The sequence below is a fragment of the Polyodon spathula genome, chromosome 7 (genome assembly GCF_017654505.1).
Source record: "Polyodon spathula isolate WHYD16114869_AA chromosome 7, ASM1765450v1, whole genome shotgun sequence".
Classification (NCBI taxonomy): domain Eukaryota; kingdom Metazoa; phylum Chordata; class Actinopteri; order Acipenseriformes; family Polyodontidae; genus Polyodon; species Polyodon spathula.
The window spans coordinates 8,025,426-8,038,317 of NC_054540.1; the positions used below are offsets into that span (position 1 = coordinate 8,025,426).

Below are 12,892 nucleotides of genomic sequence, written 5' to 3' on the forward strand. Positions count from 1 at the left end.
TTTGCTTTCATTTCCTGCCAAAATGTTTTTTTTTTTCCCTGTGTCCTTTATGAGCCACCATACCAGTGTGTAAAACAAAAACCAAAACTGAATTGGTACTGTACTGGTGTTTACATCAGTTCCTCGACAGGTATGTACAGCAGGACTTCCTTTTTTATCTTAGAAACTGGAAATCTTTAAAGTTATTTTCTTTAAGTTAATAGTCAAAGCTACAATAGTTACAGCCTCAGAGCTGCACCCTTTTGTGGTTCAGACACTCTACCATGTTTCTGTTTCAAGTTATGCACAAGTCTGTAGATTAATCAAATGACATATTTACATACACTGTTCTTCTGCATATATGTTGATGAGTTTAAAGGTGAAATGTTTCTGTTCAAAGTAAATTGGAACAGAAACATACAGTATAGCAATATGCCAAGTTAATTTAATGAGGAAATAGTTTCTCTTATTGCAGCTGCAGTAACCTTGTTTGTGGGGAATCCCCTGGAGGGAACTAAAAAAAAAAAAACATAACATTAAGTTCAGTCTGATTTTACTTTTTGTAACCACTAAATGAAGTATTTGCAAAGTGAGGACCTGAATGTAATTCAATTCACCACTCTAGGGAAAGCCATATCAACTTTATGTAGACGTACAGACAGGTAAACAGAACCCGAGCACAACTATTAACAGACAACCAGCAATTCACAGAATTACCAGCAATGGCAACAAGAGATCTGAAATGTTGCACACAGATACAGTAGCGTGCAATACATGGTACTGAATTGTCCGAACCAGTAACACTTAGAAATCTGTTAACAGTGTTGTTGCAGGCCTTAATTACAAATAATACACAGCACTCTTAAAGCAATAAGAGATAGCACTGCAACACGTAAAAAAAAATATATGTTATCATTTAAAAAAAATATACAGGGAGAATGTACACATAGGAAAAAATACATATATGTATACCTTAAAATGTATGTTAATTGTGATACTGTATATTTAGAATACGCATTGTAGTTGTTTTGCATGGGTTCCCACTGCGATTGAAGATCATTTTGAAATGGCCATTTTTAAAACTATGCTTCTGTCTCTTTCAGTGTCACTATGTCCCTCCCTGACGCTGTGACAACAACTCCCTGCGGGACTGATCAGTTTGCCAATCTGCTGATGAACATGTGTGGCACTCCACCAAAGAAAAGAAAATGTGATTTTCAAATGACTGGAAACCAACTTGTTACTCTCATTAGTCCAACCGAAATAGTTTTGAAATTACCTCAGAATACCTCAGCCAGCTTTCCCATTTGGGGTTTGATACAAGCATCCCAAGCTGAGGTGGTTTGGAACGTGACACCTTATAAAATAGACATAAGGATAGTTCCTTTAAATGCCTTTAAACCTGAGGTTTCAGAGCCTAGCAACCAGTTGGCTGAGCACCAACAAAGAACTGGTAGCTCGTTTTTCATAGTACATGAATTAGTCCCTAATTGGGGCTCCATCTTTTATGACCCAGTTCAAGAATCAGCCTTTGATCAGCAGTACCAAATAGGCAAGACGCAAATCTGCGACCAGTTCCTTTTAGGATGTTGCTCCCTTGATTTGCGATGCCCTCTGCACCACACACCGTTTCCCTTCCACTGGCAGCTGAGACGGAGGGCTAGGTATCAGTGGGTCAGTGTGTCCCAGTCAGCACAGATTCACCTTGAGAAGCTTTACTGCAATGCTGACAACGATGAAGCAATTCTGAACCTACTGTACGTAAAAGTATCATAAACACAACTGACAATGTGAAAGTGGTCAACAAAGTGTACTACTAACAATGGTAGTGTTTGCCACATTCATGCTGTGTAAGCCATACCTGTAGTTTGCTTCCAGCACTGATTCGGGTCATCACTGTGTAGAGTAGTCCAATGCTGGTATTTATTTGAACTAAATTGCCAGTTAGTTTTTGTAATGTTTTTTCTTATTGGTTTTATTAGATTTAATCCTTAGATATTACCCTAACGTGGAACACTTGGTGTTTTATTTATCCTGACAGGGATTTTATATAAAGCTGAACACTTTCTAGTGATATGCCATTCATACAGTAATTTAAAAAAATTAGGCAGAATATCATGTAGACATTACTAAAACACACATAGCCCACTGAAACAATTTAGGTTTCAAGGGTTAAATGTTAATGAACCATGGTTGTTTCTATCCTGTTCTTCAGTGGCAACATCTTCACCCTGAATTTTGACAGCATGACAGTTTGTGATTCTGACAATTATGATGAAGTAAGAAGGCTCTCAAACACAACCAATTCTGACTGCAATCCACACTTTCCAACTGTGTGGAAGATGTACTGGAGGAATGATTATGACTTATTCGTTGAATATGATGAGGTTGGTTACAAATTAATCCGAAACTTTTGCTAGCAAGCTTACAGGGATGAAAATATAGATTTGCAATATGTATACAGGGTGTTCCAAAGGTCAAGCATCGTAGGCAACAGCATATATTATGCAGATTAGGAAGTTAAACTATCTGCACCCCACTAAAAAGGTCTGAATTTGTTCCTACAGTATTTGCTTCAAGTAATTTCCCACCTGAAACAAACAAACAATACTACCAATTATGCCTATGGTGCCTGACTTATGGGTCACCGTTTAGAAGAGGGCTATTGGCATTGCTCTACTGAACGGTAAATAATTACTATGCCATGTTTTTTACGGACCACTGTTTGCGTGAAATGTTCAAAAGGTGTGCTAAGTCTTAGTGTCATGAAGATTCTATTGTGTTTTCTATTGTGTCTTGTAGTCTATTTCAAGGCTGCTGGAAGATGCAATTCAGAACAGAGCACTCAAGTGCACGTTCACACAAACAGGTCGACAGTACGAGGTGGACTTCTCCAACCTCAATCAAAAGAACATAGCAACAGGATTCATCCGTGAAATTAGACGAAGACCTGTCTTCCGGTCCCTGCCGGCACTGCAGCCTCATCTAAAGTAAATCAAATATCACCCAGCCATCAGATGACTTGAGTCTTATCTAAATAGCACCAGTATAAATTATAATAAACTGCTGTGTTCCTGCTTCTTGTTCCAGGACTTTAAGCCCTAGTGTTTTTCCAGAACATGGGGAACCACAGCCTCAGGTTTGTTTGGTCGACCCTCTGGAAGAATTCACATGTTGGTATCCCCCTGTCTGGAGACCTGGGCCCACAGAGGAGGAGTTCACGAAGATTGAGGTCAACCTCTATGAAAAGGCCTACCTGAAAGTCTATGAGCTGTTCCACAAAACCTTGTCCGAGACAGACGTAGAGATTGTGAACATCTACCAAATCCAGAACACTTTTCAGTGGGATAAATATAGAAGGTAAGGTTCGGTATAAAATGAGTCAATTACAACTCCACTGCCCAACAGCACACACGTTTGTGGACATTGCTACAGGGGTTTGCCGTCAGCTGTGCAAATGGCTCCAGAATTAGAGCAGGGCTCTACTTTTAAGCAATTTGTACATATCCTGTTACTGAACAGACTTATCCCAGGCACAATCAGGGGACAGATGTGTGCAACTTGGTGCTACAACTGTATGTACAATTATGTGCAACTTCTTTAAAATGATCACTATATTAAAAGCTCTACTTTTTGTCATAGAATTCTAAAATTGACTTTTAAGTTGCTACAATAAAACCATCTAGTACACTGTACTGTATTTAGTTAGCGATATTACCACGCATAGGTTTTGTGTCAAATTGATATGGAATATTTATGTATTTCACTGTGCTAAAGGGAATGAATATATAATTATTATGTCCCACTCCTTAAAAGAAAAAAACAAATGGTTTGTAAACCTTTTTCACAGCAAATGCACATACTACAAACTAATAGTAATAATAATAATAATAATTACAACCAGGTTTTAATTTTTACCCACTTTTCTCAAATATAAATTTGGCCACGCCAAATTCTGCTGAGTTTTAAAATGTGATGCAGATTTTTAAACTCATCCTAATTCTTTTAAATCAGTGTTTTTTTGTGTTTGTTGTTTGTTTTTTGTTTTTGTTTTTTTTTCAGACAAAAAGAATACATGCTTGCCAAATGTGCTGAAAATAAGGAATGTGCCATTGAGCATCATTTATTCCATGGAACTACAACAGATGCCGTGGACAGAATCTGTAAGCACAACTTTGACCCCCGCGTTTCAGGAAAGAATGGGAGCGTGTACGGCAGAGGAAGCTACTTCGCACAGAATGCCAGCTACTCCAATGACTTTGCTAAACCAACTGAGGATGGATTTCAGCATATGTTTTTGGCCAAAGTTTTGGTTGGAAAGAAGGATACTGGAAAGTCTGGCTACTACCGACCCCCGCCGCTTTTACCAGAGAACCCAACCAGTGATTTATACGACTCCTGCGTAAATAACCCCACTGACCCAACAATATTCGTTATTTTTGACAGCTGCCAGTGCTACCCGTACTACCTCATCAAATACAGGGTTACGTCTGATGTTGTCAATATATCTGAATGGCATATGTAGCTAGGCTCCATTCACATGGGCGCGATTGGAGCAAATATCCATTCCCGGGAGCAGATCGGATCGATTGGAGCTCAAACTGCCTCAGTTCGCTTAAAACGATTCGATCCGAGATCGGAAAAATAGGTGATCTCGGCTAGTTTGAGCAATCGACCCTGGTGCGGATCGATTGTTTTTGCTCTGTGTGAATGCTAACCTGTGTACAACCACTAACAGTTCAGTTTGTCACCACTGGGTGTCGGTATAGACCCTTAATATTTTCCTATATATTTGATTACATGTTTTAGTTATGGGAGAATACATATGACGAACATTTTGTTAAAGATGTGGTTGCAGGTAGTTTACAAACCTTGGCATTTCGATGCGCAGGGGAAACGTTGTTGTAAGGCAAATACACTGATTGAGCATCTTTTTTTCTGCTGTATTGAAAAGCTCGTCGGCTTTTGAACTGTCTCTGTCGTACTGACAAATGACAGCCATAATAATAAAAAAAACCCACCTACTTCATTGTTATTCGCCATTATCTACACATAATGAAAAATACAGTGCAGCATGAATTCAATGTGAGCTGAGCTCGTTTGAAATTCCTGTGCGAATGCTGAACGATCTCGAGCTAGCAGCAGAGGGAAACGAGCCACCACAGGAACTCGGCTCGTTTTCATGGACACCCCCGTTTGAATGCTCCTCGATCTTAACTCGGCTCGTTTTCATGGACTGCCCTGTTTGAATGCTCCTCGATCTTAACTCGGCTCGTTTTCATGGACTGCCCTGTTTGAATGCTCCTCGATCTTAACTCGGCTCGTTTTCATGGACTGCCCTGTTTGAATGCTCCTCGATCTTAACTCGGCTCGTTTTCATGGACTGCCCTGTTTGAATGCTCCTCGATCTTAACTCGGCTCGTTTTCATGGACTGCCCTGTTTGAATGCGCCTCGATCTTAACTCGGCTCGTTTTCATGGACTGCCCTGTTTGAATGCGCCTCGATCTTAACTCGGCTCGTTTTCATGGACTGCCCTGTTTGAATGCTCCTCGATCTTAACTCGGCTCGTTTTCATGGACTGCCCTGTTTGAATGCTCCTCGATCTTAACTCGGCTCGTTTTCATGGACTGCCCTGTTTGAATGCGCCTCGATCTTAACTCGGATCATTTTCTAAACTCTCGGGTCGTTTGCAATCGCTCCCGTGTCGATGCCGATGACACAAAATTAGCAGAAAACAAAATTTCAGATGATATCTAAATACCTTTCTATCAGCAGCAGTTTCTCCAAACCACTTGCTATTGTACCGTAAAGAGGCATACATCCTGTCTGAGTATTACTTGTTAATATTGTGACCTAATTTCGACAGCACTGTGTTTAGATTTTCAGTCACTTACAGTTCAGCTTGTCACCACATGGTGTCGGTACACGCCCTTGAAACACAAGAGACAGCGATTGTATTTTGTCGCAGCTAAAACTGTTGGATAATTTTGGTCCAAACTAGGTGCCGTAGAAACGTCTATTTCAGGTCACAGGGTCTGTGTTACTGTGCGTTTGTTCTTATTTCATTGTAAGACCTTTACAAGCATGTTAAATATAATGTCATACATATTTGTCTGTATGTATTGTGTATAGAAAGGGAAAACAAGCTCTCGTTCGGTCTGTAAGCATTTGGGCAGTACACTGTACCGTATATTATTAAGCGATATTACCACGCATAGGTTTTGTTGTAACTTGCGTTGTTTTGTTTTTGCTGACCGGAAGAGTATTGCAGGTGGAAGATGAATACTATGAGTGATTCGCACTTGACCCCAGTGCCTGTTGAGCAGGCGGTTTTGCAGACGTTCTTCTCCCAGCTCGGGATCTTTTCGTATGACAGAGCCAAGGACTATGTGGAGAAGGAGAAGGAAAGCAATAAGACCGCCGGGGCTAGCTGGGCATCTGTACTAGCAGCACTGGCTCACCTGGCAGCCGCAGAGAAAGCCTATCACAACATGACATTTCTGGGACAAAAACTAGGTAGGCTGCATGATAACACGTCACAGGCGGAGGATTGAAGTTAAAACGCGGAACCGTGTACTACCGTACCAGTCAGTGCCTGCATCTCTGTTCTGTTTACTTTTTCCATTTTTTTTGTGTGCTTACAGTTGTTGTACTAAAGCAAATTATTTAATTGAATGTTAACCGTGGTATTAAAACAACACATGCAGCGGTTTGCTACAGGAAACGAGCAACTTGCATCGTTATTTATTTTTTTTTATACTGAGAAATACAAAATCCAAGCAAACACCTCCAAGAGAAAGGCTAGTGCAGATCATATTTATAGTGGGCTATGAACTGGCTAGCACATGTTAGTGCACATATTTCTTCAGCACCATGTAACTGCACTTGCAGAATTAATTGTCACATTGTGTGTATTCTTTAAATTGGTCTCTTAGCTATGCCATGGTTCACCCAGTGCAATCTAGATAACACTTAGAAACGTTTACCATGTTAAATTAACCCCATGTTTTCCCCTATGGTTTTACTATGCGTTTAGATTAGTTTACCGTGTTTTGCCCTGTTTTTACTATATTACCAAACTTCTATGGGCTTCAGTGATGCTTACATATTGGTTATGACGCTCTGCTGTGCTTTTACTATGGCAAACTTTTAAAGGGGCATTTGGAAATCGTTGTCATACTGTATACATCGTCTTGCCTTGCAAACAGCTTTAAATAATTAAATAAAACCTGACAGGCAATGTGCATTAAGAGTGTAGTGTATTTCAAAGCATATGGTACACACAAGCACATTTTATACTGTAATGAAAACCTTATGATTTGTGTCATGTCTAATTGTCATCAACAATACAAAAAAGTAATTGGTGTTTGTAGTAAGTATCAACAATACTGCAAAGATTTAGCACGCCTTTTGGTTTTTGCTGGTCTTGTGTAGTAATTAAGGTGGCTTTGTATTGTTACCCATTAGTATATCAGCTATGTACTGTAGATGTTTAAAATAAACATCATCTGAAAAAAGACAACCTTCTGTGATGCTTTCCGATCTATAACAGAGCTTAAAGAAGTTAAGCCAATTATATGTTATTTCCTTATTAAGTATGTTAGGATATTCAGAGCAACTTCAATTACCCACCTGGGCTGCCAGAAGAGTTTGAGTAATTGAATCGGTGCTGGCTCAAGTAGCCCAGTCCTTTATTCCACTTACTTTATCTTAAAGAAACAACTGATGTTGGATGAAAACCACAGAAAAAAAAAAAAATGAATTTTTACTTTCCAAATGAAGGGTGCTGAACCTTACTTTGTGGCCGACTACATTGTCCCACAATAGGCTAGACCTTTAACATGTTTCTCGATCATGCATGCCTGGCATCCATGGGCAACCATCAAGAAACAGGACTATTGGGATTTATTGCATGATTTGATTGACCTCTGCCCACCTCAATCTTTAAACCAGAAACCTCACTCAGCATACTGTATACCATAACCTAGTGGGTAAAAAAAAATGTTTCAGTGCCTGGTTTGAATTTAGAAGAAAGTAATATGGACCACCCTGTGCAGATGTCACTTTGACCTATAGTTGAACACAAAGATACCTAATACCTTCTCAATATCATTTCTCTAAATTGAGTCTTGTTTGGGGAGCTCTGTGTTGTAATGCCTGTGTTATTTGAATCGGCAGGTGGCCAGTCTTTTTTCAGCCGAAAGGATTCCATCAGGACTATATACACGTCTCTGCATAATGAGCTCAAGAAGGTGGTGACGACAGGACGCAATGCAGTGGGGGGGACAGCACCCCATCTCGAAGAGCTTCTTTCTCACCTTTCCGAACAGCTCTGCTATTTCATTCAAGCCCGAATGGAAATTGCTGACTTCTATGAAAAGATGTACTCCCTGAGCAGTCAGAAATCCGTCAACTCTGAGGAGCTGGTGAGCACACTGGAATCTGTTCTGCACAAATACAGTTCAAGGTTAGTTCTCTTTCAGATATAAAACAACAACAATCACAAAGAAAAAAACAAAAAAAAAAAACATTTCTGCTAGGTTGGATCTTGGCATCATGAAGAAATACAATCACACTGTGTAGAAAATAGCTTTTAAAAAGAAATGGCCATGCATGTGATTAATATATCAATAGGTCAGCCACTGAGGTGTCAGTACCATACAAAGTAGGCCATCAGCCAAACATATTTACTGTATGTAGAAGAGCTTCTTCTAAAAAGGAACCATAAAATCCAGGCAAGCTGTTCTGAAGCAAAGCCATGATCTAAGAATCTGAAGAAAAGTACGTGTAAAATGTAAACTAACAGAAACAAAAGTTAGTTATGGTTTTTCAAACTTGCAGATTTAGCAACTTTAACACTTGATCTAACAAATTGAGACTAAAGCCCAGGCTTCACCCCTCAGTATAGGTCATATCATCTGTCATAATTCGTGAAATAATTAAATGTAGATGTAGCAGCAATGCTGAGCATCCTTCGTATGAAGCAGCGGTGTCAATAGAAGCTGTACATGCCTAAAACTACATACAGTACTACACAATGACAAAACCACTTTTGGAAAAGAAACCAGTTTCATAGTTAGTAGGCATTTGGATGTCTTTTATTAATGTGCTGTTGAACTGCATAGAGAAGCTATTGCACAGTGCAAACAGGGAAGCGAAACAGCAGCAGTATAACCTGACTCACTGTAATGTACTCTTGTACTAATACTATAGTGAGTGGGGGAATATGTTGCTTAAATTAATAGTTCTGAGATCAAAGACCTTAACTTAGAATCAACCAAAGGGATTCAAAAGCTTATAGAGATGTTTGACGCTCTATAAGACTGGGTTACTATTCTTTAATTGTATTGCGACTTAATTCATATTACAGAAAGTTTCTATAAGAAAAAAATGTAAGCCCTTATGTGCTAACAAAGTACATGTTGTCTTTGGTTATTGAAGTCTTGTAATGGTATCAACACCTTCCGAGCATTGTTGTTGGTACAGAGAACCTATTCACTCTGTTACCATCACAAACATGTTGTTGTTATTTTTTTAATGTTTGAATAATAAGGGTGTTTATAGTCACTTGGGGGCTTAACAGAAAACAGTATTGGTCACAGATTGGTCACAGAGCAGTGAAATTTGATAGTTCACAACTTACACGCTTACCAAGTGATTTTATATCCAGCTTGTATAACCCTTTATTAAGATAAATGCAATTTATTTGTTCCTAGGATTACATTATAATTAGGGCTTCTAGTTTTCGGTGCTACTAGAAACTAACGCAGTGGAAATTAATAAGCTGAATTCAGTGATTAGAGCCAGAACGAAATGCAGGTTCAAAAGGGACATCACATGATCAAAAATAAAACCCGAAAACTAGAAGCCCTAATTATAATTATGCCACCAGCTGTGCTAAATATAAATAATTATTAAATAATTGCCCACAGTTATCATTTGTTATTTAGAACTTTTAATTAAAAGATAATTACGTTTTAATTCTAGATAAAGTTTTCTTTTACTCTATGGGATTATACCCCCTTGTACATTAAATTAAATTAAAACATCAGTTTGTGTATATGCTAGGATAAATGTTAAAAAGTACGAGAAAAATGTTACATTTGTCGACCTAATAAAGGCTAACCTAAATCAAACTAAGTGTTGTTGTGCTAGATAAAAAAAAAAAAAAAAGATAAGCTAAAAATAGCAGAAGAGACCAAGAAACTAATTACCCAAGTGCAGTAATGACATCCTATGAAATTTCTTCAAATATCCTGCACATTCCCAATACCACAGAGAATATTAAAGGGTTACAACCTTTGTTTTGCTAAATAAGGCTGTGTTGGATGTGTTACACAACATACTTATACCCAACACAGGGAGTAAATTCTCAGCAGTACAGGATAATGTTAGTGTGCTCATGGTGTCAGTCGTAGGTTGGAGAGCCACCCCTGCTGACCAAGTCCCAGCTAAGACAGCAAATGGCATTCGACATCACACCTTTTAATGGCTGCTTTGTTTTCCCCTTATTTGTATGAAGTGCATTACAAAATAGCCTACTTTCCTTGACAATAAAGGCTGGAAGTCATCTAGAAATCTTCATAATTAATCCAAAGCTATTCATATAACAAGTTTGAATCTGAAGACATCATTAGTGATTTATTTTTTATAACCGCTTAAAAAAATGTGTGGGATTCACATAAAGAAAGCTAAATTCCAAACTACAGGCAGTGTGGCAAATAAACAGTCGCATAAGATGGTATATATATATATATATATATGTATGTATGTATGTATGTATGTATAATTTATTTATTTTTATGTTGGATTATAGATTTCACCATCCAATCCTGAGCCCCTTAGAAAGCAGTTTCCAGCTGGAGGTGGATGTGCTGACCCAGCTGCTGAAGTGCCAGGCTCAGATTTCCGAATGGAAGTTCCTGCCCTCCCTTCTCAACCTGCACTGCGCCCACTCCAAGCTGCACAGCTGGGGCCAGATCTTCGAAAAACAGCGGGAGACCAGGAAACACCTGTTCGGCGGGCAAATCCAGAAAGCTGTACAGCCCCCACACCTCTTCCTGTGGCTACTGAAGTTCAAAAACATACTCCTGGCCAAGTTCAGCTTCTACTTCCACGAGGCCCTAAGCCGACAGACCACACTGTCTGAGATGAAGACGGTGACCGCCAAGACCGCCCCAGATTACTTCGGGAAGATCTCCAGCTTCATCCGGAAGTACGACGTGGTTAACGTATCGCTCATCTTCGACAACCGAGGTTCGGAGAGCTTCCAGGGCCATGGGTACCACCACCCCCACTCCTACAGGGAAGCCCCCAAGGGGGTGGACCAGTATCCGGCTGTAGTATCGCTGCCCAATGACCGGCCAGTGATGCACTGGCCCAACGTGATCATGATTATGACTGATCGAGCCGCGGACCTCAATATGCTGGACAAGGTGGTGCATTTCTTTGACGACAAGGTTCAGAGCACCTACTACCTGACTCGACCTGAGCCTCACTTCACCATCATTGTCATCTTCGATTCGAAAAAGTCTGAGAAAGACTCCTATTTTATCTCTTTTTTGCAGGAGCTCTCCAGCTCCCTCAAGAACTCCAAGCCGTTTTCTAGTTTGAAACCAGGATCAAAGGGATGAAGAGTGGAATTGCAACACAATGAGCAAAATAAGGGCTATTGCTTATATTGGACTGTTAGAATTCTTTAAGAGTTGCATACGTGTCATTCTGGGCTCTGCCTCCAACAGTTTGAAATTGTGTTGCGTATTAACTCTTTTTCAACATAGCACACCTGTGTACTTGCAGAAGAAAAGATAACTCAAAATAGCAGACCAGTAAACTAATCTAATTTTGTATTTTTCTGTATAAGGTACTAAAACTATTTTATTAGTTATCCTACGATGGATAGTCTTGAAAGAATTGAGTTACCTAGACACTACAGATATTACATACTGATTATTAAAAACCTGCAGTTCAGCCATCTTCACCATTTTGCCTTTTACATTGGCTTCCGGAGATTCTAGGGATAGATGTATGCCTCATTTTATATAATGGTTTACCCTCCAGAGGAATTATGCCATTATATCTAACCCCTGTCACTTTAAAACAAGTTCAGCTCTTGAGAACAGCAGTTTCTGTATGTATGCTATACTGTAGCTTGTTGATTTAAGCTCGCTTCATGTGAATTAAGAGTCAGATGTATCTGGTTTTGATATGTTCACCAGTTAGCCAAACGGGCCAAAAAATGTGTTTGTTTTGGTTTGATATGGTTGCAAAATGATACACAATAAAGCTTTCATTAACATATACACTTGCATCTGTACTGTTTTGTAGAAAGTTAATTTGTAGGTCATAAGAGAGTGCTCCTAATTGAGAGATTTCTTCAGATTCTATCCACATTGAAGGGGACTGGCACTGAGGATGGAGTTGACTGTTCTAGTGCGCACTTATGTCGAAATAAAAAGTATGTGTCTGTCTTGGTTCTCGGCATTGACGTACAGTACAGCAGCAATGACTTCTTGGTACTATATGCTTGCTTCAATCTTCACACTTTTTCTGTAAATCCAGTCCTTGAAATGCATTCACATTGTAATCTCCCCGTTATTTTAGTGTGACCAGGACAGTGGCATATTGAAAGCCCTACATAACTAACGTTTTACATCAATTTTGAGCTTCAAAGCTGCAGTTACAAGCCTTCTTCCATGTTAGAATTAAAAAGCTTTGTTAGATGATATCTGTATTTGTACAGAGCACTGTTTTATAAATATAGCTTTGGTTGGCACATTAGTCTCCTGTCAGATTTTGTCCTGCTTCTGTTCATTTATGAACATACTCATTCATAAAAAAAATAAAAAAAACACTTATACATCATAAAGGATCAATAAAAAAGCCACACAACACTGTTCATTTATCAGAGTG

The 12,892-nt window shown here is 39.2% G+C and overlaps 2 protein-coding genes across 2 annotated transcripts; both read left to right on the plus strand.

Annotated features, from left to right (window-relative positions):
• The first annotated feature begins 53 nt into the window (after positions 1-53).
• LOC121318099 (protein mono-ADP-ribosyltransferase TIPARP-like) lies at positions 54-5,885 on the plus strand. The gene is made up of 6 exons (XM_041254391.1): positions 54-130; positions 1,083-1,736; positions 2,195-2,366; positions 2,782-2,969; positions 3,070-3,339; positions 4,042-5,885. Exons 2-6 carry the CDS (start codon positions 1,090-1,092, stop codon positions 4,502-4,504), a joined length of 1,740 nt encoding a protein of 579 aa, XP_041110325.1. The 5' UTR covers positions 54-130; positions 1,083-1,089; the 3' UTR covers positions 4,505-5,885.
• Positions 5,886-6,026: 141 nt separating this feature from the next.
• kics2 (KICSTOR subunit 2) lies at positions 6,027-12,645 on the plus strand. The gene is made up of 3 exons (XM_041254392.1): positions 6,027-6,496; positions 8,159-8,447; positions 10,797-12,645. Exons 1-3 carry the CDS (start codon positions 6,259-6,261, stop codon positions 11,611-11,613), a joined length of 1,344 nt encoding a protein of 447 aa, XP_041110326.1. The 5' UTR covers positions 6,027-6,258; the 3' UTR covers positions 11,614-12,645.
• The last annotated feature ends 247 nt before the right edge of the window (positions 12,646-12,892 follow it).